The following is a 27,012-nucleotide window of genomic DNA, read 5'->3' as shown; positions in this document are numbered from 1 at the left end:
ACATCTGGTCAAAGCCCAAGAGAAAGAAGAACAGAATCACAAACTAAAGATATCAATATAGTTAAAATGTGAAGTTCATTGTAAATAAAATGACATTTTTGCATCATGTTAGCAAAGTTAAAGAGCACTCCAACAGCTTACAGAAGTTACATGACTAACACTTCTTCTATTCCACCTTCCTGTGAAGACTAGGGCTAAGACATTATGGCTTGAGAACAGACCAAATAATTTAGTATCATTTTAACACTAATTAGTGCAATGCTATCATTAATTAAGGAACTTAAATTAGGGTAATACCCCCATGTATTCCTGAATAGAGAAATGTATTTGCAGTGTGCAGATTTAACTGTCATTCTCACTGACCTATACCTGGCAGAAGTGACCATCTTCACAGAGCACCACTATTCACACACATCCTCAAGGACATATTTTCAGAATCTTTTATATAAAATATACATACTTAGTACTCCAAAATTAAATGAAATCCAAAATTAAAGGCGTGTTGGCAACCTTCCCTAGTGGTGTAAGACACAAATTTCAGAATGTGCAAATATCCTGTCCTCTCTGGACTGTCTACACTGAATTCCTCCACCACATACTGTGCCATATCTGAGAAGCAACTGAAAGGCTGGCAGGATGTTATGATGCCAGGGTAGAAAACAGTCCCTGGTTCCAGTCAGTAAAGTCAGTGGTGGAGAAGGAGGGGTGTAAACCTCCTCCTTTCACTTCTGTTGGTTTAATTTTATATTAAAATACTGTGGTCTAGTGTAACAAGGAGTTTCTTGGTCCACTATTATCCTTCACTTCCACACTTCTACCTCAGTAGCTAAAAGTTAATCCAGAGTATGAGGGTAAATTCATCAGCGAAGGGCTGAGTTTAGCCTAAAATATATAAACACTAACACAATGTGCTGCCAAAGTGCTGCCAGTAACAACTGCAGTGAGAAAGCAACTGAACAAATACAGGAGTTACCTTGTAAAAACAAATGGTATCCCTGTGGTTTAAAGTCCTTCCCCCTGACAAATTCCAAATACTGGCTTCAAAAGGAGGTGATTACAAAAGCTTCTCAAAGGAGCCTTCAAAAATTCAAAACTAGAAGCTTTACGACTAAGATTTTCCACAAAAATAACTACCCTAGCCTAAGTAGGCCAAGATGATGTTTATCAATCTACAGATAAATGAGAGATGCCACTTTCTCATGTTCAGCTACAAAACACATATTTTCAATTATAAAAAAGAAAAAAATAGCATTTTAATGCAATTTCTAATGCAATCAGACACCACAAAAGCTTTCAACCCCACAGACACCTGAAAATTAAACAAATAAACGTCATAGTTATTTTATTAGGGCGATTTGCTTTTAACTCCACTTTCAACTGGAGTTTTCATACATTCTATGAGGCACATTTTTTGTTAAAACTTACCTTTAGCATACTGCCTCATGCTTTCCATATAGGCAGAGAGATTTTCTGCAACCAATGTAACTAGGGCGTGATTGTGCTGAAGTTGATTGATTAAGTCATGTCGGTAAAACACGTGGGGACTTCGCTGAGTTTGACTGAAAATAAAATACAAATGTTAAAGTAAAAGCAGAGAAGTCTTGTACCTAACAGTTCAGAAATCAATTTAAGCAAATAATCTTTGATGCAAGTTCTTAAAGGATCTTGAATAGAAATCATATTAAGTTTCTGACAATGTTTTTCCTTTTTTTCTTCTGACATACCAACAGTTCTTACCAGTTACTAAAAGCAGCGAATTTGTGAGGATTATACAGTTACAATATGTATGAAAAATATCAAAGCGATCTGAGCAGCTCAGTGTGCTAGAGGGAGAATGTCTGCAGCAAGACAGACTGGAAATACCTGCCCACAAAGTGCACAGTATTGACAGAGACCCTCAGCTGTAGTGTAACTACAACACACACAACCCATTTTCTTCCTCAGCCATCTGATATTTTCTATATTTAATATTAAAACACTAAGTAAAACTTGAGACCACAGTGAAAGAACACTAGCAAATAATCACAACAGTTAAAAAACCTGCAAACAATATTGATTTTTTTTTAACGATATCTGGGGAAAATGTTGGTACAAACAAAAAAAGCAGACACACAAATCATAGAGCCAAAAAAAAAATCCAGAAAAGTTCAAAAAAAGAAATATCCCAAATAAATAATTAGATTATAAATTCAAGACCTGGCAAAAAATGCTGCTCTTAAACAACACTAGACATATTTAGATTACAAAAGTAAACTGCAAAAGAAAATAAAAAGCTTGGGTCCAAGACCCACATGCCATGAACACTATCAAATACTAGAACCTGGGGACTCATCACCTCTGCAGAACACTCTCAAAATGTCTCAACTGCTGTAGTTGCAGATCAGAGCACTGATCTGGACTGCATAAACAAGGCAAACTAGTGCTGCTCTTCCATGGTAAAGAGAAAAAAAGAAAACAAGTGGGTGTCAGGGGGAAGAGTGAAATTCCTCATTAGCACTCAGCTGATCCCATAGCCTGCCCTGAGGAAAGAAAAATGTCATTTCAGAATTGTTCTCTTTTCCTTCAACACTTCAAAAAGTAGACCCTAGAATTACCTGAATGGATTACAGGTAGGAATCCTCATCCTTCCTAGGAAACAGGGTCTCCACACTACAAGACCTACAGCACTCTACAGTATCCCCACACCTTTAGAGAACAGTGGGGAAGGCAAGAAATCCCAGTTCCAGCACCAGCTGACAGTGATCTTGCAGCTGATAACCACATTTCACTGTAGATGTAACAACAACAGATAAACTGATTCACTGGACCAAAGATCATTGCCAATTTGGGTTTAAAAGACAGAAGCCATCAACACCCTGCCAATAATTTTATCTGCTACCAACATAATTTGCCCTCCTAAGCACTGTGGTCTTCAGAAGATTGAATTTCATAATATGCAGAGTTTTCTAAAACAGTTTGAAAGGGGACTTAAAACACAAATTGTGTTAAAAAGAAACCCAGAGACTGAGATCTCTGTCAAAGAGAAAACAGAATGGATGGATGCATAAAAGAAAAAACATACAGAACTTCATATACTCAGAACATTCTTTGTTTTCACTTTAAGAAACTTTTCCAATTATGCTTCATTCCATCTCCACCAACCCTCCTTACTCAGAATAAACCAGCAGCAAACACAGGAAAAGGCTGGATGTCTCTATTTTAGTGACTACCCAAGATGTTACCTCTAGACAGAGAGCTGCATTCACAAAGGGTAACAGCAAATAAGAACACTGACTATTTGGGAAATACATATTATGAAACAACTAAAGGAACAAATAGAAGCAAGATGGGGTGTTTTGCAGAATCCAGATATTGGAGCGTATATTTATACTCATAATATTAAGCATTTGTATCAATCTCACAGAGTACAGCAACACAAAAGCTTTATCAGCAGAAGACTACAATGTTCTCCGTCAGATATTATTTACTTCTCTCCTTTCTCAACTACGTGCACAAACAGTAAATTTGCACACAGACTCACCTTGGTTAGCGACTATTTCTAAAAGTTGAATAACTGTAATAACTAGAGTTATGAGCTATGAGTTGTGAGCTGTTACACTATGTTTGTGAGCAACATTTAAGATGTTATTTTGATCATCTGTTAGGATGAAGTCAAAGGCAAAATTATTGTCTTCAGGCACAGGAAAAAAAGCTGATCTGACAAGCTCTTTTAGCATGCTTTCTAGTATTTAAGCAAATTCTACATGCAACTAAAATTTTCCTTAAGCATCTAAGGTTAGACTGTATTATGATGTTGCCATTAGAACACATTCATTTAATGTGTAATATTATTACACATTAGTTAGTACACACTCATTAATGTGTAACAACTGAGGAGCACGAAAAATTGAAGCTAACAGCAAAACTCAGATTTTCATTGTGTTTCTACTAAATGGATGCCCAAAGCCAATGTATAAAAAGAAAAAATAGCATTTTGAAATGGATGATGAAGTATTTTGGCAATACGACAAAGGACATTTCATAGCCAGAATGCTTATTTGCTAGAAAAATACTGGCAAATTGACAAAGGCAAAATTCCAAACAACTTAATTTAAACAGATTAAAAAAAATATTTATCTGCACATATATCTTGCCCAAGATAATACTGCCCATATAACTCAGCTTTTGGAGATGAGAGTTGTTTTGCTAAATGAACAAATGCTATGTACCATTAAAAATCCAAACAGCAGTGACCAATTCCAGCAAATTCTACTACCTTGGCTAAAAAGTGACTTGAAGCATCATTGTTGCCCTAAAGCACTATCAAAACCCCTGAACTGCCAATGCTCAATTAATTCTTCTGGGCAAAAAATATCTACCTGTATCAGGTAGATACAGGTCAAACTTAAGTGCTTGACACTGGTCTAGGGAGGCTTTAGCTCCATCAGCCAACACAGAGAAAATTAAGATGATTAATTATCTGTACAGTAAAGGTCAGCATGTTGAGTAATAGACTCTTTCTCAGTATTAAAAAGCATTCTTGCACCTGTAAGAGTCCTTGCACTTACATAAGAATTATTTTCTGTTGTAATTCTGATTAAGCTGAACTTCCCAAAACATGTAGCGTTTCTCTGTGGTCAGAGAGCTAAACTTTGCCAAAGCAATTGTACAACCAATTCATCACTTTGTTCCACTGCATGAATAACTAGCAACAATTAAAACCTCCCTCCCAAAAGAATTTCTACAGTGCCAATAGAATAAGACAATTTATACTTAGTTTTGCCAAGAATCAGCAGCCTTTGCTGTTCTGGACTGAACTTTTCATTGCCACTGCCAATCAACTGCATCACCCCAAAAGAGCAGCATAAAGAAAATGGGACTACTGTTGCACACAGAAAGCTCTCAGACATGTTTTTCAGACAGTAGTTACATACACCTACTTTGACCTGTTTTCGATTCAAATGCTAGAAGGATGTTAGGCATTAAAGTTTTAAGTCAGATAACGTAAAGTGATAGGAAGAGGTATGGGATGCATGGATTACAATTTCCAAACCCTATCAACAGTTATCAGAAAACTAGGAGGACTGGAAAGTCAGTGATTATTTCAAAATAATGTTTTCACTCGGTAGGTTTCCCAGCCACTTGGGCAGTAATATCTGACTAAAAAAACTCCCTCAACAGTATCTTGCTAACAAAGGATGCTCCACAGGAAGAGGTCTTTGTAAGTCCCTTGATTAAAACTTTCAATTCAAAGTTTATTTTCCTGCCATATTTGTTTTCAAATCCTGCATAAATGCGAGGTGTTATTACATACTGCAATGCAGACTGCCCGGAAATCTGAGGATGAGATAGTCTGATAAACAAAGAGGAGAGACATTCAAGCCATCTAACTGTACACAGACCATACAGGAAACCTACACTTCCACAATCAAAAGAAGTTCGGTTCTTATTATATATTTATTACTTCAGAGCAGAAACCTAAATCAGTGCCTTGAATGAGCTCTGCTTCAATAATTACTTAAAGCAAAGCATCTTTGTTAAAGGCACTGTGTTAAAAGCATTCAAATTGTGACCTTGTTGGATAAACCTCAAGCAATCATTAATGTGAAACTGTAAAGGATTAAAATATTATGAAAAAGTTGAGAAATATGTTGCAAACTAAGTTAATAAAGAAAACTCTAAAAGCCAGGAATGCAGTATTATCACTGCTCCTCAATATGGTATCAGTAAGAAGATAGTGTTGTGCAAACTGAGGCTTATTTTCCTTAACTTTCCCTGACTTGATCTTTGTTGTAAACCGACTGTAACAGCAACACTGATTTGAATAGTTTATCTGCTCACAAGTTTTAAGACAAAGCAATTGTGCACCACTGACAAGCAAACAATATTTTTCAGCAGTCTGTAAAAATTCTGATGTGGATACAAATACTGTTAGGGGCACAGAATCTTAGCTATTTCTGCAGTGAGAAGACATTTAAAATAACTAAAACAAGCACATATACTTTAACAAGTCCAAACAGACAACTGCTTTTCATTTTTATTTCCTTTTAAAAACAACCATCAAATGAACCCCCCACAAAACAAGCAAACTCCCTCCCCCCAGTAAACCAATTCCGTTCAGGAGAGAAAATCAGTAGAGTATTTCTCCCAGACCAAAAAGTCACCTTTGATTTCAAGCATATAAACTAGATGACCTGCATGAATTTGTCATCAAAGAACAGGGATGGGTGGATATGTTTGTGTTTTTGGATGTGTGTGCATACATCCACATAGAAACATAAAATATACTTACACTTAGTAAGCTAATTCCATTGTTAGGCAGGGAAGTCCATGAATAACAGAAAAACAAACTCAGATTTTCCACTAGACTACAATTATAAAAATTAATAAAACCATGTTTGAAGCAGCAGTTAATGGTCTCTTACTGAACTTAGGTGCCTGAATTTTTAGAGACTATTTATACACACTAAAACAAACTCAAGAACATCTTCCAACACAGGTTACGGTTTTACCTAAGTTTTATTGACCTTTTGTAAAAAAAAAAAGTTAAACTGGCCTCATTCCAACCCATCTGCCTTTTGGCAGAGGAAACTTCATTTGCATTCAATTCTTACCTCAAGTTTTGTGGTGCTTCACCAAACAAACTGCAAATTTCTCTAATTTGTTTCAGTGCAGGAATGACCCATTTATCATTTGTGCGAAGTTCTTCTATAAAACGATCTATCCACTGGATCTTTTGTGTATCTCGATCCTTAAAGAACAGCAGTTCATAATCAAAATCAAGTATATTGCAAAACTATAATTCCTTCACTGTTTCCAAGACAGAACACACATACAACACCAAACAAATGCTAGATCACCTGAGTTCTGAAGCATAAGGAAAGTACCTGAGCAGCACAATATGGTGGTAGAAGTCACTAGTGTGTTACGAACTCCGTGCCTTCAAGCGCTCAGTACTTATTTAAGAAGCGCTTAAATAATTTGCTCTCTCTTAAAGTTTTCATTTATTTCTACTCATTGTTATAAAATACCAAAAAACAATGACAAACTGTTTCTTCACTTAAGAAGACAGATAATGGATTCATTTTGGACTGTAATGAAGCACTGCTCTGGCAGACTTCCACAGAATTTGGGTGGGGAAGGAGTGTGTGTAGTAGTTTGGAAAGGACCTTTGCTAGGTCCTTTCTAATATTATACAAGACATATAAGGACTAAGTGGGAAAAAAAATAAAACACCAAAACAGATCAGTATAATTGAGTTTGGGAAAAAGCAAAGACAGGAGGAGTGGGGCTGCTTTTTCTTTCTCCCTATTTACTTTGGCAGGGTCCATTTCCAGTTCTTCCAGTGTGCTCATCAGCAATTGCAACAAGACAGGCAAACTGATGAATTTCACTACCTCCAATTAAAGCACTAACTGTGTTAATTAAAATATGTCCCATAACATTTTAAAAGTACCAGGATGTCAGTACAATAATACAAATCAATGACAGAGAACACTTTAGCTAAATTACCAAATCCCTTCAATTTTTCATGGGGAACGGAAGGAAACTCAGTGACTTCTTTCACAGCAGAACATACCAGATCACTCACCTGTGAACAGCTGTAATCTAAGATTTTAATATGGGCACTAAGAGCCTGGTCCATGATATCAACTGGTACATCATCACTGTGAGCCAAATTCCACAGAAGGTTCAGCACTTTGTGTGCCATCACACCATCCTTGTCATCCTCTGCAAGGCGGCGAATTAACTCAAGCAGTTTCTCACGCTGTTTCTTGCTTGCATTCGTCCAACTTGCCTAATATTTAAAAAAATATTATAAAAACCAGCCTTTTTTTTTTTAAATTCCACACATAACCTGCACTGTTAACAAATGATGCAACAATAAACTGATGCAACTACATGAAGAAGTTTCATTTCTTTCATTAAAAACAAAGAGCACATTAGAGCTCATAGTACATAAGCCAGACACAACTGAAGAGCTCTTCTAGTGTTTACAACTAAAGTGTATTCAACTTGAGGCTTAAAAAAAGGCATCTCTTTGTTTAAAGATCATATATGTTCTTGTAAAAGTTAACATTACCATTGACAAGTTCACCAACAGTCAGAGTGGACTCAGCTGTTTCTTGCAAATGCTTTCACAAAACTCCTGTGCTTATTCTTTAAAGACTTCTTAGATAACTTATAATTACTATGTGAGTAAAATTATAATATCATGTGTGCCTCTGAATCTGACCAAAACAAATGCCCTCTGAATTAACTTTTTTCTGAGAAAGTTTTCAGTATAACATCACTTTATATCCATCTCTCAAGGTCTGAGAAAACAGTTTACACACAGAATTTCTGAGCACTGAGTTCAGCATCTGAACTACAGAACATTAGACCCTTATTCACCAAACTACAGGACCCCATTAATAAGAGCACAAATTGCACGTAAGCCAAAATATGTCCATAATGCATTTATCTAAAAACAGAAAACAGAGACTACAAAGCTCATCATGTCCTAAAAGTGAAACAGCAGATCATGTCCTGAAAGTGAAACAGTAAAACAAGCCAGAGAGCACCACTGCTGGAAGCTGTAAATGTTAAATGTTATACATAAAAAGCCTGTGAGTAACTAAACTTTCAGAAACAAGTTTTTTTGTGATTTCAAATCAAATCATTATATGTTTATAAACATTCAACTTTATCTTCCTGGGGCTGTGTCATTCTGTATGTGTGCTAAACAGAGAAAAATCATTACATGATAAAGAGGAAGTTGGGGGAGTGGGGAACGGAAGTCCTTGATCTCCTCCACTTTAAGATCAAAAGTAGCAGTGCCTGCTAAACCTGACAAAACCTACTCTAATGCCAGGAGAAAAAACATCATTTACTAAATCACCAACATTTATTAATTTGGAAGAAATGTAAAAAGGTATTTAGGATAAGTAACTTATTTTATTTGGAAAATTCTATATTCCTAGGATTGCTAAAGGCAACTTTAATATTAATAGGTAACTTTAACACTTAAATACTTCAACAGATGTGCATGACCCCAAAGTGTTCAAACCAGAAAACAAAACTGTCTACTAAACAAGCATCACTAGCCTTTGTTTACACAGAAAGTAAATAGAAAATGTCACAAGGAGCGCTCATTAAAGAAAAGCATTTCTAGAATTGAACATTAGAGACTGTTGCTACACATTAAGAAGTCTTTTAACACACTGAAGCCAACTATCTAAAATAAGTAGAAAGTAAGACACTGAAAAAGCCACAAATCTGCATGAAACTTCACAACCCATTTCCTGAATACAGTCAAAACATGCATAACTACCTTAAAACAATCAAACAGGTGATCAAGCTGTTCAGGAGAGAAATCCCAAGCTAATTTTGCGAGGAGATCATGTACATTTTTTACAATGGCTTCATGTTTTCCTGCCTGTTGAGAAGAGAAAAAGAATCCACCATTTGTAGCAATTCATATTTAAGTCAAGCAGCAAGACACCCAACACCATTTTTACAAGCAGACTGAGGTGGCCAGCAAGAAGAGCTGATGCTGTGGGAGCAGCATGGCAAACTGAATACTTGCTTCACTGGGAATTCACAATATTTACATTTCCCTTGTATGTGTAAGTATTAAAGTGTCCTCTGTGTGTGTGTGCACAAGTATTTATTTAGAATATAAATACTGCAGCATCACAATATTTATTTTTTTGTTGCTGTTACAAAATCGAACTGGGACAGTGAACAATGAAGTCTAAAAGGGGATTTTAACTTACAAATCAGTATTTTAATTTAATGTTGGTTTTGTGTGGTTTTCTTTTTTTTTAACAAGAAAGGACTCAAAATCCACTTCTGCAATGAATTTCACTGAGGTGTTGTAACCTGTAAACCAATTTTTAGTATTTCCACGTAGTTTCTCAGGCTGAAGTACTTCTTTTGTGGCAGTGCATTCACAGACAACTAAAGCTTTCTATTACAAACAACTTGTTGGCAGACCATATTTAAAAGTCCAGCAGCTTTTAATCTTAAAAATCTAACAATCAAACAACTAAGGACAAGATGTTCAGTATTACACTAGACATGATTTCAACCCAGAGTTCAGTGTACACGACAATTTTGACATTTAAGGAGGAAGGCAATAAGGGGAAAAAAGCATCCTGTACTTCACATCTGCACTCAATATGAACAAATTTGGAGTATGTGAATCAACTGATTTACTGTAGAAAATTTTCCCGTAAGCAAGGAATAAAAAAATGCAAACCAAATACCTAGAATACACATTCTGATGTAATTAATCTTTGTACACTATTAAAAATACATGCATAAGCAGTTTTGAAATTCAATTCCTTCTAAAAGCTTGCATCAGTAATTCACTTAAAAACAGAAAAGAGACTAATAGCTTTGTTACATGCTATGCCTTAAATTCTTTATCGTGCGCCATAAATTTTTGTTTGAAATAAAGTGAATTTAAGTAGTAATGTTGGTTTTCATGTTATGGGTAAGATTATGAGAGGGGGAATTACTAAACCCACTCGATTCTGCAAAATATTGTATAATTTCTTTCTCTTATCAGACTATTTCCTGGATAGAAAAAAAACCTGAGAGCATGCAGGGCAGAAAAGGCATCTACAATATAACAAATAGAAGCAGAAGTATGTACAGCTCCTGGGAGGAACAAGGAGAGAATAAGGCACGTAACAACTCTTGTCTTGGGAGGTTTTTGACAGACATGGGGAAGCACTACCAGACAGTGGGAAGAGAGAAGGAATGTGGTGTGTGACATCCCAGCTTGCTGTGCAGAAACAGGAAGTGCCTGTAAAGTTCCAATTAAATACTCCAGAATAATGAGACCTCAACCTCTGCCATTTTGTGTCTTGTCCTGCTGGATCTTTCCCTGCAACTCCACAGGCTGCAACTTAAAGCTTGCCTTTAAAGACTTACAGCATTACTCTCTGAATCAAATACACTTCTATACTGTGAGTAGGAGTAGTGGCTTTGTAAGACATGAAAACACTTCAATAAAATTAAAACTCAGGTTGCCTTCTAAAAGTAAAAGCAATGTGACTGTAATACTTTAATAAACTACTTATTTTTATTCTAGTTTTTAACTAAGATTCTCTGGTGCAGCAGCACAACGACTTGAGCCCAAAAGCAAAACCTCATCACTGCTGCAGAGGCCGAGCTAAAATAACCTGCCTGTTATATAAAGCTACACAGTAAATCAACTCCTCGCTACTGAATTTCATGCTCCAGCTGCTCTTACAACAGTCACTTAATAAGAACTTCTACAAACTACTGTACATAGGGAGTAGTGAAGTTGGTAAAAATCATTCTGTACTAGCAGATTTTGGTATTCTTAATTTTTAGTCTATTTTAATTCCACAGCTAAAGCCGCAGTGAAACCATCTACCTGAATAAGAGTTATTTTCTCACAAATAAATTTTTCCTCACAAAAAAATACAGGGCAAAACTACTATCAAAAGTGAGGCTCTCATATAGCTAAAATAAGCCTACTAACAGCAAACTAACCTCTCAAAGTCTTTTTTTTTTGCCCCACAGATATCTTGCAGTCTGCAAATATCTACAGATCACAAGCTAAAAAGTAACTGTAATTACAGACACTAATTCAAGTAATCTGTGTATTGCTCTGTTACATGATGAAATTTTCCGAATAGGGCTTTGGGATAATGAGGAAAGACTTTACTGAGTTTCAGCCTGCACAGTTACTATCAGGATGGAATTGAAGTCTAGACATTATGAATTTAGTTGAACTAGCCCCAAGGGTTTGAAGTGCAACCTGAAAGTAGTACAGGGACACCTGGAAAAGTCCATTTAAGCCAAACTGTTACATTTTCAGAACAGCATGAACACACGTAAACTATGGATATAATACCACCCAACTCCTGTATTAGCTCTTGTCATGGTGTAACTCCAGCTGGCAACTGAGCTCCACGCAGCTGCTCACTCACCCTCCACCCACAGTGGGATGGGGAAAGAGAATCAGGAGGGTAAAAGTGAGAAAATTCGTGGGTTGAGATCAACAGGTAAATCTTTTGCTTTACTTACACAGTTATTACAAAAGCTACTGTGAAGAAATTTAACTGTCCCTGCCCAAACCAGTACAGCTCTCTGTCTTCTTAATCAGATTTAGCCTTCCCAGACTTGAAAGACTGGCCTGAGGGCTTACTCCTACAATCACTTCCACTACCCATTATTTATGAAAAAGGATCTATGTACTTGTGCTTGTTCTCTATCCTAAAATGACTTTTTATTTCGGTATTGTCAATAATTCTTAATGATTTTGTCTCTTCAGCTGCCTATTCTGTGTATTAAACTCATGCAACCCACAGCTAGGAAGACCAGCTTCACCAATCATTTAAGTAAACAAGTCAATATTGCAAAATTTGTAATTTTTCAAAAATAATCTTTACAACACAAAGAAAAGAATTTGCACTTAACTTCTGGAATAGTCATTATTATTATATTACTATTATCATCATTATATTATTATTTAAGTCTCACTAATCACGCTCTGCCCAGCAAAAATTTACACAACTGTGGTGAACTCAAAAATAAGCAATACATAACTTAATATTTTAAAATGCATTAAGAATATCATGTATCATGTCTTTGCTCGACACCGTGGGTTCCTTAATACTTAGAGTAACTTTTGCACCATGTTCTGAACCGTTCCTTTAGACTCTACATGTGTGTAGCTGATCCCTTCCGCTGAAGACATTTGAGAAGACAGCTTTGAGATCCAGGACCCCAAAAAAGAACACTATTTGATTTCAATTTTTTCTTTAGTTTTGTCTAACACTAAGCAAAAGAAGCCCAGGTTGTCTTCTCAATACATGACATACAACAACATCCCTCCCGTGCAGTAGCAGACGAGCAGCTGAATTATTTACCTGTGCAGCCCAAATGTTGTCAAGATCCTGCAAAGTAAGGGCTTTCTCTTTGATGACAAAACGGAGAATTTTCTCTAACTTCTCTACATATTGAGGTTGATGAAGACTATCTCTCAACACAATTGATAAAATATTGTTCTGCTGGATCCATTCCTGAATATAAAAAAAAAAGTAGTGCCATCTCAAATTATTCAGGTGCCATCATTGACATTTAAACTACAAAGAAAAAATGCAACCTGTTACAGATTAAGCAAGAGAGATACAGCACAAGGGGAAGGTATTTATCCCTAACTTTAATTTCCTCCTAAAAAAAAAAAAATCAGCATTAAAAATAATCCATTGTGCTCATCACTGGGATATCTTAAGGGGAAATTTTTTTCAGGCATATTAAAATCATGAACTCAAAGAATATAAATGTTCAAACTACTTCAAACATAAGAAGCCAATGTGAAGAACAGTTAACGCCTGTAATCAAGGAACAAAATTTTTACATTCCAATTCACAGTCATTAAATATCAAAACCAAATTGTTAAAGACACTTCTAACTTTACTGCTAAGCCTACAGTATATCCCATAAAAAGGACATAAGGACTGAAATATAAAAAAGATTAGATTATTTCATTGCTGCCACGTATAGGGTTTGAAATGCTTCTAATTGAATTAGAGACATATTTAAGCCATATTTAGGTAGATGCAATTTTTTCAGTGGTGTCACTGACACGGTCAGACTGTTCTGTTTCAGCTGAAGTAAAGGAGGGTGTGCTGTGAACACCAAAAGAGAAAACAAACATCCACAGCACCGCACCTTCCAACAGTGTCCTTGATTACAGACTTAAAACATTCAACCTAATCTCATGAAATACTTAAATCCACAAGTTTTCATTTAAAAACACAGGCCTTGTCTGAGATGCCAAACTGTAGGGAATACGTAAAAATGAGACCTATTTCCTCCTACTGCTTTAAAAAAAAAATCACACTGCAGTTATTCTTTCTTGTCAGACATCCTTTTGTAAATTACAGACCTCACAACAGGTGGCCAGTCACAGCAATGGGTGGAACAGTAAAAAAATCACTTAACACGACTAAATTTCACAAAGATGAAGAGAAAAATCATTCTTAACTTTACAAATACTCATTTTCATAGTTCCCTATGTATACATTCAAGCAACAGTATTCAAAATATGTAAATACTAAATTAAAAAAATGTGGTATCTAGAACTTTCTGTACCACAGAAACCAGCTTCTGAAATGTGAAAAGCAGAGTAGTCACTTGGAACTCTAAAGAGAAAAAGCTGGACCACAAAACCTAGACTATATCCTTATTTAAATGACCATTAAATTTCCAGTTACTGTGGCACTGAAGTTTCAAACGAATCACACTTTTTTTTATGTAGGTTTGTTTGGGTTTTTTAAAACACTATATAAAACCCACAGTACTCAAGGATCCATTTTTGAGGCATGTTTTTAGCAGCAGCTTTGACACAAATACACAAATACAACCTTTTTTTCACAGAAAGGCTACTATTAAAATGACTTATTACCTTCACATGATACCTACTGTTTCTAACGCTATATATGAACATAAGCAGTGTGTGCTGGATCCACAGTATATAGCTACTGCTATAATTAAAGTAATAAGGAGAAACAAAATCTATTCAGTGAACTTCAGTGAAAAGGAGAACTTACTGCCATTCTTTCAGCTGTAAGCCACTCTTCCTCTTCAGGATTACCATGTCGATGAGTATAGTATGACACACTGGATATTACTTTGTTAACTTCATTTAGTGCATTCATTTTACCATTGAAAGAGGAAATTTGTAACAACCTGTGAGAGAGATTTAATGTAAGAAGTGTGGAAAAAAATGTCAGCAGTGGCATATCATATTAGAAGTAGCATCTTACCTAAGTATCATTTTTAACCTAAATATTTCTAAATTTTTTACAGTTTCTTCTTGTCCTGGAACTCTTGAAGCTAAGTTCTTTAAAGATTTGATTATCATTGACAGAGCATCATTTTTGGCTTCATTCTTTGCTTCTTTTTTCAGTTCATCATCTGTTAAATTTTCTAAAAATTGTGGAACCATTTCTATAATTGGAAGGAAATATTTCTTCACTGTATGTAATGTTAGAAATTCAAAACATTGTCCAAATGGCCTAGAAAAGAAAGAAAAAGGGGAAAGTGCCATAATCAGTAGTTGTGTAATATTATGATAGTACAGTCCAATTAATTCAAGAAACTCATGTCTACTTAGAAGTACATGAAATGGTGAAGGTAAACACAAGCAGCTAAGAGATGGAGTGAGGGGAAGTGCTTCAATAAAAGACTAAGCTTTGTGCTAACAGAATATTTTACACTGAGGCCAACTTTTCCAAATGCATAAATTATTATTTAAAAAAAAACTTACTTGATGAGAGCTGCAATGATCTGAACATTCAATGCTGATCCACTCATGAAGCGATCATGCAAGATCTGAAATCCATTTAATGTGCCAAACTTGTTGATGAGATCTACGAGCCAACCCTGCAATATAACAATTATTTTCTGACATTTACAAATTACCATCTAGAAATACTTTCAAGTACCTGTTAATGACAAAAATTTGCTTTAAAAAAGTGTTTTCACAATAGCTTTCATTTTTAAGGAAATGCTTAAAAATAGGCAACAAGATCTTTCCTGTTATCATGTCAAAGAACAGATGCTGTTCAAAGAAATTTGTCAAATACATAGGAATAAAATTGACTATACTTCAGGTTCTACTTTGGCTGCTGAGTTACTACAGAAAGCATGACAATTTTGGTATTTTCTCTTGGCCCTGGATGTGATAATGCCACACATAAAGACATTAAAAATCCAAAATAACATTCTTCTAAACAGCACTAGCAATGCCAGGAAGTCCTAGTACTTCTTTATCTTTGGTTCTTACATATTAACAGCTGGTAGTTCTACTAAGGAAAAAAAAAAAGGAAGAAAGCCAAAAAATGTAATTAACTCCTGATGTCATATCAATGCCACTTGGAGTTCAATTTTGAAAAAGTTCAGAGCCAAGAACCAGAAAATTACTAATCTGCATTGCCCATTAAACAAAACAAAACAAAACCCCAAGAAACCACAACTACAGAAACAAACAATCACAACCAAACAAAAAACCTCAAAACCAAACCTTCAGACATACACCTCCCCCCCCCACAAAACCAAACCAAAACCACCAAAACCCCCAGACACTAGCATCCCATGTCCAACTAAAAACATTTTTCCCATCATTGGAAACTATTAGAAAATGCAGAGAAAATTCCTACTTTATCACATAATCCCCTCCTCAAAATGTGCCATCTACAAAATCATGTTAAGTGAGAAGGCAAATCCATCAACTGGCAATCCCAAGCAAGCCAATTAACACAGTGGGAATGGCATTCCAAGAGAGTTGTGCCAGCTTATCACAGAAACACATGGCACAATCTGATTGTGGACCAAAGACGGGAGGAGTTAGAAGGGGAACTGCACCTTAAATCACTACCAGGACTCATAAGCAGAGGAACATCTCAGAGATAAAGTGAATAAAGGCAGCTTTTCCCCTCCCCCTCTAAAAACACTTCTCTACAGCTACCATGTCATTAGGTAACACGGCATGAAATTAAAATCACGGTCTGAAAAGGCTCTCATACCTTTGGTGATCGTGGGTCAGGAGGACGGGCATAAAGTTCATCTTCAGCGAGCTGGACTCCTGCAGGAACTGTTTCTGAGGGACGAGTACCATTGTATAGATGGAATTTGCAGTGAGGATTTAAGGCCATGGCAAGAAGTTCAAGAAGGGGAAACCAATCTTGGGACAGCTTGGCCACACATAGTTCCACTAGTCGATGAGTGTTGTTAATAATACATCTCTGTTAAGAAAAAAACAACAACTAAGAACATGGCAGGTGACTGTACAATGAATATGAACTATAAACTCTGAACCATCTGTACCTAGCATGCAAGTGTTGCACAAGAGATTTACAACACTGTATTTTAATTTGTACTTCCTCCAACAAAGGCTTTAAACAAACTTTAAACTATCTGTTTTCAGCCAGAAATTAAATTTAGGGAAAAGAGACAAATGTTTTTGGATGAGACATTCATGCATCACCACTGTACTATTAACTTTTCCTTCTTTCTCCCATTTTTCTCATAGATTTTAAATTTGCTTACGAAGATCTTCACAGTTTCTCACTTAGCATGTATCTAGCTGTCCAGCAGGTAATTTTTATGTTCAAGCAGCTGCTACAAACACTCAGGAGTCACAGGTTGCTAAAACCTTTATTTCCTAGCACGTACATAAAAATAAGCGGGTCTCCAGACATCTGGCCAAAGACAGCCGGCCCAAAAAGAGCTGCACTACCAAACATACATGGTTCCATTCCTCCCCATATCATCTCTCATGGTTTTTTTCTTTCCAAAAACACTGGAGCCCATAAAGTGAAACAATGACAGAAAGGTGACTCCCCTCTGCCTGCCTCAATCCCTGCATACAAGAGTCTTCTTACAGTTCACTGCTGAGTTTCAAAAATTCAGATTTTACAGTCTCCTCCCCTATTTAAATTACCCTCCTTTTCAGAAACACAACTTTAAAAACTCACATGAATCTCAAACTTCCAGCCGCTCACTGCCTCATCTGTAAGGATTTTTGTGAAGGATATTGTTAACCCATCTCGAAAAAATCGCTGGCATGCTTCACTTTTTACATCAAGGCCTATTTTAAAACAGAAAAGAAAAACAGCAATCAAAACATGGAATTTCGGTAGTTATTACATGGACTTTTTAAATGCTGAAAGAAGAGATCTGGTGTGCTGGTGTTGGTTTCTCCACAGTAGCTCCTACAGGGCCGTGTTTTTGATTTGTCCTGGAAACAGTGTTGATAACACAGGGATGTTTTTGTTACTGCTGAGCAGCAACAACAGAGAGCCAAGGCTTTTCCTGCTTCTCACACCACGCTGCCAGCAAGTAGGCTGGGGGTGCACAAGGAATACAGAGGGGACACAGCCAGGACAGCTGAGCCTTACTGGCCACAGGGATATCCCAGACCACATGGTGTCACGGTCAGCACACAGAGCAGGGGGAACAAGGAACAAGGAAGGGGGGACACTCGGAGTGATGATCTTTGTCTTCCCCAGTCACCATCACACGTGATGGAGCCCTACTTTCCTGGGGATGGCTGAACACCTGCCCGTGGGAAGTGCTGAATGAATTCCTTGTTTTGCTTTGCTGGCACACACAGTTTTTGCTTTACCTCTTAAACTGTCTTTATCTCATTCCACAAGTTTTCTCACTTTTACCCTTCAGATTCTCTCCCCTATCCTAGAGGGGAGAGTGAGCAAGAGGCTGTGTGGGGCTGAGTTGCTCACTGAGGTTAAACCACAACATTTGGACTTCAAAGGTTTGGTGTTTAAAGCTTCAGAATTAATTTTTAAAAAAGCCTTGTGTGAAGACAAACTTACATAAGCTTGAATGGACAAAAAACTTGATGGATCAGTGTTCTAGTAAAGCCACCTCAAAAAATTACACTCCTTTATATGATTTTGAAGTTATTTTTTAAAAGATGTGATGGGGGTTGGGTTTTTTCTTGTGTTTGCAACATGCAGATACACTAGCAAAAATAACAATAAGTACAATCTTTATCCTCCGTTCTTCTTCATATTATCTCTTATTTACTTTTTAACAGTAAAAATCAGTGAGTGAAGAGGGGTAAAAACAACCATTTCAAGGAAATGCAGAAGATACAGCTTCAGAAAGGAACTCTGAGTGGTTCCACAGAAATGCAGACGAATCATCTGGAAAGAGATGGAGATGGTCTTCAGTGGATGTTGGGAACAACTCCTGTTATTGGGCTGCCTAATTTTTGGATGCACATGTGTACATGCACACACTAATTAATTTTTTTTTTTTGGCACTAAGCCTCTCTTTCCCACTCTGTAAGCCTTTGTAATTCATCAAAAACACAGATATGGGACCAAGTCTCAAGGTTTATGCTGTGCTGTGAAGTTACTTTCCAGCTTAAATAAGCTACAAATTCCAAAAATTGCCTTGCATCTTGCTTGAGTGTGTCACATTGGAAAGTTCTGGCAGCATATTAAACACTGACTGTAAACACTAGGAGTAATAAAATCCTTTTGAAAGAGAGGTCTATAAAAAACCAAAATCCTAAACCAAGCCAAACAAACTTTTTCTTTTCACTTTAAAATTTATAGCATCCAACTCACTATGACCTTTATTTCTGGAGCAAATCTCATTACTGAAAACACTCTGTAAGTATTTCAGAATTGTTGTGAAGATAAACATCAGTTTTGCTATTAAACAGTATTTCCCAAATAGGTTTTCTTCTATAAGCAAATAACTCCAGACTATTATTTGATAGTCTCATGGTTTGTTTAATGACGAATAATACATTGATGCCTACACATAATAAGAGAATTTTCCATAAATAAATGCATCTGCCAAAAATAATGCGAGTCACAGTCTAGACAGGATTTATGCTACTCTGTCAAATTTGCTCCTTGCACTTGAATTTAATTCTCACTACTACCTTCAATTAGTTTGGTTATGTCCCTTTCAATTTTAGTTCCTGGAAAGATTTAAAGAGGATGCAAATATCACTCTTATTTTATAGACAGGGTCACAAAGACAGTAGTTACCCCAGAACCACTCCAGAATGCTGAGGGCCACTGGTTGTGTTAGGAATAAAAGCTATTTAAGAACCCTAATCACTGGAAAATGGTGCTTGACAAAAAACCCATAGTGGGTTCTTCCTAGGTTCTGTTGTTTCACAATTTAAATGAGACACAGACTGAAATACAGAGTTTATGCAGTTCAACAACTGGTTACTTTTCTATTTCTCCTTTCAGTTCCTCCTTTTTGAAACAGAACTCCTCGGAATATGAAAAATTCCCATAGACAGGTAGCAAGGTGTCCAATTCTAGATCTTACCTCAGTAAAATGGAACACATTTTCAATCTATTAAGAAATGTACACCACAGAATCACTTATGTTACTTCTCTATACATACACTACTCTGACACAGGGTCTGCCAAGTTCTGAGCTACCGAAACAGTGCCAGTTACACCAAGTGACCCCCTATCATATTCCTTGAGAACTGGAAGTTATTTAAAAAAGAACCATCTTAGCCATCATGTAATTTCAAGTAGCAAAGAAAAAATAAAAAAATCTAGGAGATAACTGTAAAGATAACACAGTTTAACAACTACTTCTAACAGCTTTCCTTGTTTTCTCCTTATCCAATAATGCTTACATACGTACACACATAGGAATTCATCTAGAGGGCAGGAGAAACATAATTAAATAGCAACACAGAAGTACCTTTTAGATTTGGACACCAACAACTTAATAAAAATTGAAGTGCATAAAGCATATGAATACATTTCCACTGCTTTTAACAACTTCAAAAGGAAAAATAAGTTTTTCGTTTGGAACTTTCAACTAAGCCAATGCTTTGGGGAAGTAAGTTGATGTTAGGAGTAGCTAAAACTCTCATTCTGCTCTTATTACTTCATTGCGCTGACAGTTTTTTGGTTTTGATTTCTGTTTTTTTAAAGATGACTTAACAGCTGGCAGAACATACATCTCCTCTCCTGCAAATCACAAGCAGAGAATTTCTCTTTACTGCACTGTTCCAACAACCCAGACACAAGGGTGGCTGCATTTTCTTTCAGTAAGCTGGCATTTCTTTTGCTCCTGAACAGATGTGATCACTTGAACATCCTACACTCGCCTCAGGATTCCTGCCAGACCCAGCTACACATAAAGCCACCGATGACAAGCACAACTATGGCTGATAAATCAGCAACGATGTCATCATCCTATGCTGGATCATAAAGATGCACCCTAACTTTTGTTTCTCCAGAGAGTGCTCCAAAGAAAGAAAGAAAGACTTAACAATCAAAATAACCCAGAATATCATAACAGCTTTTCCGTCTTAAAATTGTTTCACTTTTATTAACATGGAAATGAAGTCATCCCGGGCCAGCAGCATGCAAAAGTAGGAACAGACACTTTGTATGACACTACATTTGAGACACAACTAGATGGTAAGTGCAGATAACCTAAAAAATTATTTTGATCTACTTTCAGTATTACTCAAGCACTGGGGTAACAAACACTAACTGGAACAGGAGACCAAAGCCACTTCCCAGGAGGACAGAACTTTGCAGAACACATGAAGAACTTGTCAATCTGACTTGTACAATTTAGCAAACACATCCACAGTCCTGACACAGAGCCCTCCTACTTCCAACGCAGACACAACAAGCACTGGTAGGACTATTAGCCTAAGCCATGCTGCTTAAATTCTAAATTTTCTCTAATATTCTCAAATGTTAAGTGTGTGCCAGATTTGAACAAAAAATTACAGCAGGATATTTGAAAGTTAGACGAGTAACTTATATAAAAAAACTAGAATTCTTTGAGTTTCAGTATCTGTTATAAAGACCAAACCCACTAAGTCTGATATCAAAGTGAATATAGAAAACAGGTATGACAGGAATGACAGGATTTTTAGGTCTATGAGCTTATTCAACTTTCCTACTCATGCTAAGGCACCTAATTTCTAACTACATTAATGGCTTCCTAAAATTTCTGATCTGTGAAGGTTTTGCATAGCACTCTAACACAATCTTCAGGGCAAGAGTTGTAACAGAAACACTGAATTTATTAAGAATTTTTAAGCCTCCACTAGGGCTTCAAAAGATCAAGAAAAGACTTAACACACTTGTCCAATAATCATTAATTGTCTTTTCAGCTTACCTTTTTTACTTAGGTCAATAGCAGCTTCTAGAAGAACTTCTAATTCCCCCTTCGGCAATACAGGTACAACCCATCGAGGCCTATAATCAAAAACAAAATCAACCCAAATTTCAATTGTGCTTCTGAAAAATCAAGAATCCTTGACCTTCTGTAATGCTTTTAATATAGGTTAAGCATATAGATTTTAAAGCCCTGACGAGTACTACACTAAAAAAAAAACAAATCCAACCCAAACAAAAACCTAATCTGCTTTGAGCCTCTTTCTCTTTACAACTTTAACTCAATTAAAAAAAATATTTCAAGAAATCCGGTGAAAGAAAGATGTAAAAATCCTGATTCCACTACCAAGATATTTGCAAAAATAATCTACACCCTCTGAAGAAAGTGTGAAAATACCTGTTGATCATGTCATCCAACTTTGCCAGGTCTGTGTGTGGAAATGCAGGCTCCTCATCTTCAAGCTGGGGTGGAGCATCAGCTTGGCCCTGCTCATCAGGTGGGGTAGCTGGGGAGTTCTCATTGGAAGAATCAGGTGAAGAAGTCTAAAATTGGTATGGAAAATACTTTAAATACTGCCTGCACTTGGTTTTGGCATTTTTCCTTCATATTGTGTTTCAAAGATTCATTTGAAGTAAGCACATGTCAACATAATATCCTTCGATTTCAGATTTGTTAACAAAAAATAGAGCATAAAATGTGCTATATATGCTTTCTATGCTGATAGTTTAAAAAATAAGCTACAATTCCCAGTGAGGAAAGCGGGGTATATTTTAACAGACTTCCAGTTTCAGCAGACTACCTATCTAGAAGGTGAAATAAATACATGGAAGCTCCAGTTTGTACAAATCTTCTGCAGAAAAGATGACTATTTTAGGCAGAAATACAACCTTGAGCAGCAGCACAGAGGAAAATAATAATGAAAAACTCTTTCTTAGAAGTTTGCTAAAAATGAATCACCCACTACTATAACTGTCTACTAACCAACCTTCAAGAACATGACTAAGTCAAGTCCATTTTGATGGGCCATGCAAAATATAATGTATTTTACAGATGTTTATTCACACATACAAATAGTATGAACTGACAAGAATAAAGGTTCAAATCAGAACAGTAAGATTTAGGAGGACAAAACCTCAAGTACATTTTCCACCTGTTGTACCACATCTGGCTGGCACGGAGTGTATTTTCTTCACAGCACCTTCCACGGTGCTGGGTTTTGGATTTGTGACCAAAACAGCACGGAAAACACATCAGTGTTTTGTCTGTTGGTGAACAGTGCTGGCATAGATTCAAGGCCTTGTGTTTCTCCTTGTTAACTCCTGTCAAAACTCAGACACAGGTAGGAGATAGGTGAGATGGAAGCAGGGAAAGGCTGCCCAGGATGAATACAGAGATGCTGTCGGAGTACGCAGAAATGCAATGAGGAGGGCCGAGGCCCGTTTGGAATTAAATCTGGCTAAGGATGTCAAGGATAACAAGAAGGGCTTCTTCAAATACACCAAAACCAAAATAAATACTAAGGAAAATGTGGTCCTGCTACTGAATGGAACAGGGAGCCTTGCCAACAGAGGCTACAGAGAAGGCAGAGATACTGAATGCCTTCTTTGCTTCAGTTTTCACAGCCAAGGCCAGCCCTTGGGAATCCCCGAGTCAGGAGATCAGGGAGGAGGTCTGGAGGAAGGAAGACTTTCCCGCCTTGGTTGAGAAGACTGGGTTAGATAAAGACCATTTAATCAAACTTCACATCCACAAGTCCATGTGCTCTGATGGGACGAATCCCCAAGTGCTGAGGAAATGGGCACACACCACAGTGAACCACTCACGATTATCTTTGGAAGGTCGTGGCCATCAGGAGAGGTACTCAAGGACTGGAAGAAAGTAAATATCACCCCAGTTTTCAAAAACGGCAAGGAGGACCCAGGGAACTACCAGCCAGCTAGCATCACCTCAATCCCTGGAGAGGTAATGGAACAGCTCATTCTGGAAGCCATCTCTGTCCAAATAGATAAAAGAAGGTGATCAGGAGTAGTCAGCATGGATTCACTTAAGGTAAATCATGCTTAACCAACCTGATTGCCTTCTATGATGAAAAAACTATGTGGATGGATGGGGGAAGAGGAGTGGATATTGTCTGCCTGGACTTCAGCAAGGCTTTGACACTGTCTCTCACAACATCCTCCTAGGAAAACTGAGGAAGTGTGGACTGGATGAGTGGACACTGCGGTGGATCAAGAACCTTCTACACGGCAGATCCCAGGGGTTTCTAATCAGTGGCACAGGGTGTAGTTGGAGGCCTGTCACTAGTGGTGTCCCCCAAGGTTCAGTACTGGGCCCAGGACTGTTTAACTTACTCATCAATGACGGATGAAGTGGGAGGTGCCTCCTCAGCAAGTTTGTTGGTGACACAAAGCTGGAGGAGTGGTCGGTACCCCAGAGGGCTGCGGAGCCCTTCAGAAGGACCTCGACAGGTTGGAGAGGCGGGCAGAGAAGAACTCTGAAATTCAACAAAGGCAAGTGCAGGGCCCTGCAGCTGGAGAAAAACAACCCCAGGTACCAGGACAGGCTGAGGCCTGACCTGTTAGAAAGCAGCTCTGTGGAGAAAGACTAGAGGGTCCTGGTGGACAACAAGCTGTCCATGAGCCAGCAGTGTGTCCTGGGGACCAAGAAGGCCAATGGGATCCTGGGCTGCATTAGGAAGAGCATTGCCAGCAGGTTGAGGGAGGTGATCCTGCCCCTCTACTCGACCCTGGTGAGGATCACCTGGAGTGCTGTGTCCAGCTCTGGGCTCCTCAGCACAAGAGAGACATGGAACTCCTGGAGCGGATCCAGCAGAGGATGATAAAGATAATTAAGGGACTGGAGCACCTCAGTAATGAGGAAAGGTTGAGAGAGCTTGGCCTGTTCAGCCTGGAGAAGAGACGACTGAGAGGGGAACACATCAATGTACTGCAAATATCTAAAGCGGGGGGTGCCAAGAAGACGGAACCAGGGTCTTCTCAGTGGTGCCAAGCAACACAGCAAGAGGCAACAGGCAGAAAGTGAAACACAGGAAGTTCCATCTGAATATGAAGAAGAACTTCGTTACTGTGTGGGTGACCATTCACTGGAAAAGACTGACCAGAGAGGTTACAGAGTCTCCCAGACTAGAGACACTCAAAAGCTGCCTGCTCACAATCCCAAGTAACATGGTGAAGGGGATGCTGCTTGAGCAGGGAGGTTGGATTTAGATGACACCAGGGGTCCCTTCCAACCTTAACTATCCTGTCATTCTCACTTTGCCCCCACAGCAGTAAGTAGGGCAAGAGGCTGGGAAGGGACACAGTGGGGAGAGCTGACCTGACCCGACCAAAGAAGTGCTCCATGCCATGCAATGTCATGCTTGGCAATAAAACAAAGGGTTTTTTTCCCTGAGGTAGCTGTTGCTTGGGGACTAGTTGGGCCTCCATCAGCTGGTAGTGAGTGACAGCACTTGCATCACTTGTTTTCCCCTCACCCCTTCATTTATAAAACTGCACTTATCTCAACCCATACAATTTCTCACTTTTTCCTTCTGATTCTCTCCCCCATCCCACTGAGGCAGAGGGAGTGAGCGACAGGGTGGAGACTTCCTTGCTAGTCAGGGTCAGCCCAGCACACACATTGCAAAGTACAATTTATTCTCAGGAAGAAGCAACCATTAAACCTTATGGTATTAAAAAAATAATGATATATTCATACTGGATTAAGTGACAAAGTGTGTCTCTTCTTTTAAATGCTTTTAGCTGCACTGTTTAAAAGCACCTTTTCTGGCATTTTTTTCCTCAACAAAAAAGAATCATCACGTTATATTATAGTATATAAAAGCTTCTGCTTGTCTTTTGAAAGCTAGATAACCCATTCAACAGAAACACACAAAGCTGTTCAGGAAGTCTTGTACAATGAACGGAGACCTGGATGCAGCTGCTCTGGAAGAGCTGACACCTGGATGTAAGCTCTTGTATCCAGAAAGTGCTTTTGCAGAACTGAGCATGAACTGAACTCACAGAGACCAGTTCTGCCAATCTGTGGCAGGTAAGTCAACAATGCAGTTCCGAAGAAGCTTCTGATATCATTCCAAGAAGGCTCCTTATCCAAAATACATATGCTTGAAGGAACTATGCCACTGTCTGGAAAGGGAGCATTTTTTGCAACGCAGTGTCTAATTTGCCAGTAGAACTGCCTTCATCCCTCAAAATGTTTTTGTACTTCCAGACACACACACAAAAACATCTAACTTTACTAGACATCTCCAGGAATATACAAATTCAAATAATTCAGAAACGCTATTTCTAAAGAGCAAAATCCTTTATTTTTAGACAACTTGATGGTTAATACCGTACCTGATTCTGCTGGAGGGGAGGCTGGGACTGTCCATCAGGAGCCTGGCCCTGGCTATCATTCCCTCCTACCGGAGAGCCACGAGTCGTGGCTGTCATACTCGACACAGGGCAGATCTTTGCAATTTTGTCTGCTTATGTAGTTGATGTGAGAGAAGAAATTATAGTCCACTTAGTTAAGCTGAAGTACCAGCATATGCTTGCCTTAAAAAGCTCCAACTCAAGAACATGACATCTTGCAGAGACCATTGCATAACCTGTGAGTGAAAAAAAAAAGAAATATGCTGTATTAACATATGCATATAAACATAATCCACACCTGGAAAAGAACACTATGAAAACAAAGACACTGTTATAGAGAATCTTCTATTTTAGATTTAGTATCCCTTTTTATAGAATACAACTAACAAAATCACATTTGACATATTTAACACGATTTTAATATCCTGAGTAAAAATTACACTGATAATCACCTTTGTACCTCTGAGAAACTGACACACATCCAAAATGCAGCTGTTTGACTCTGTTGTGCCTGAATCACTACAGTAGGTTCTCAACCTGAATTCATGGTGCTGCTCAAGGTCTGTGGTAGAAATGACCTGGTTACAAGCCTAAAAAGCCAAATTTATCATCTTTTCCAATATCTTCTCCTGACACTGCTTAACTGCAGATGTCTGAGAGTTAGAGACTGATTCTGCCTCAGCTGAGACTGAGACCCTGCAGCCAAACTTCTATTAGCACATCAGCATTCACCCAGGGAATTTGGCCTGTATTCCATTTCTCCAGCAGCTGCCTACCAAAGCCTGGGTCCTCTGGCCTTGCAGCCCCACTGCAAAGCCCACCATAACCCCAAGCACTTCAGCGGATTATGTGAAGAAACTGTGACAACAGATTTGTTGAACTTGTAACCATGAAAGCAAGAGTTCAATATTCATTATGTGTTTCAACTTCATTGCATTATATACAGACAAAAGGAGCTGAATTAAGTTATAAG

At 37.8% G+C, this 27,012-nt stretch overlaps 1 protein-coding gene across 1 annotated transcript in view; it reads right to left on the bottom strand.

Moving 5' to 3' along the window:
• The window catches only part of USP9X (ubiquitin specific peptidase 9 X-linked), a 105,844-nt gene that overhangs the window by 54,186 nt on the left and 24,646 nt on the right, over positions 1-27,012 (bottom strand). Inside the window, 13 exon segments of the mRNA XM_027688868.1 lie at positions 1,426-1,559; positions 6,594-6,730; positions 7,571-7,777; positions 9,293-9,397; positions 12,873-13,025; positions 14,559-14,697; positions 14,775-15,026; positions 15,278-15,393; positions 16,536-16,754; positions 17,487-17,599; positions 21,664-21,743; positions 22,060-22,205; positions 26,022-26,275. Coding sequence (XP_027544669.1) covers positions 1,426-1,559; positions 6,594-6,730; positions 7,571-7,777; positions 9,293-9,397; positions 12,873-13,025; positions 14,559-14,697; positions 14,775-15,026; positions 15,278-15,393; positions 16,536-16,754; positions 17,487-17,599; positions 21,664-21,743; positions 22,060-22,205; positions 26,022-26,117 — 1,897 coding nt within the window. The 5' untranslated portion in view covers positions 26,118-26,275.

The sequence above is a fragment of the Neopelma chrysocephalum genome, unplaced genomic scaffold (assembly GCF_003984885.1).
Source record: "Neopelma chrysocephalum unplaced genomic scaffold, ASM398488v2 Primary Assembly neopelma1_76, whole genome shotgun sequence".
Taxonomy (NCBI): domain Eukaryota; kingdom Metazoa; phylum Chordata; class Aves; order Passeriformes; family Pipridae; genus Neopelma; species Neopelma chrysocephalum.
Note: the sequence above shows the minus strand (reverse complement) of the source record. Positions and strands in the feature narration are given on the sequence as shown.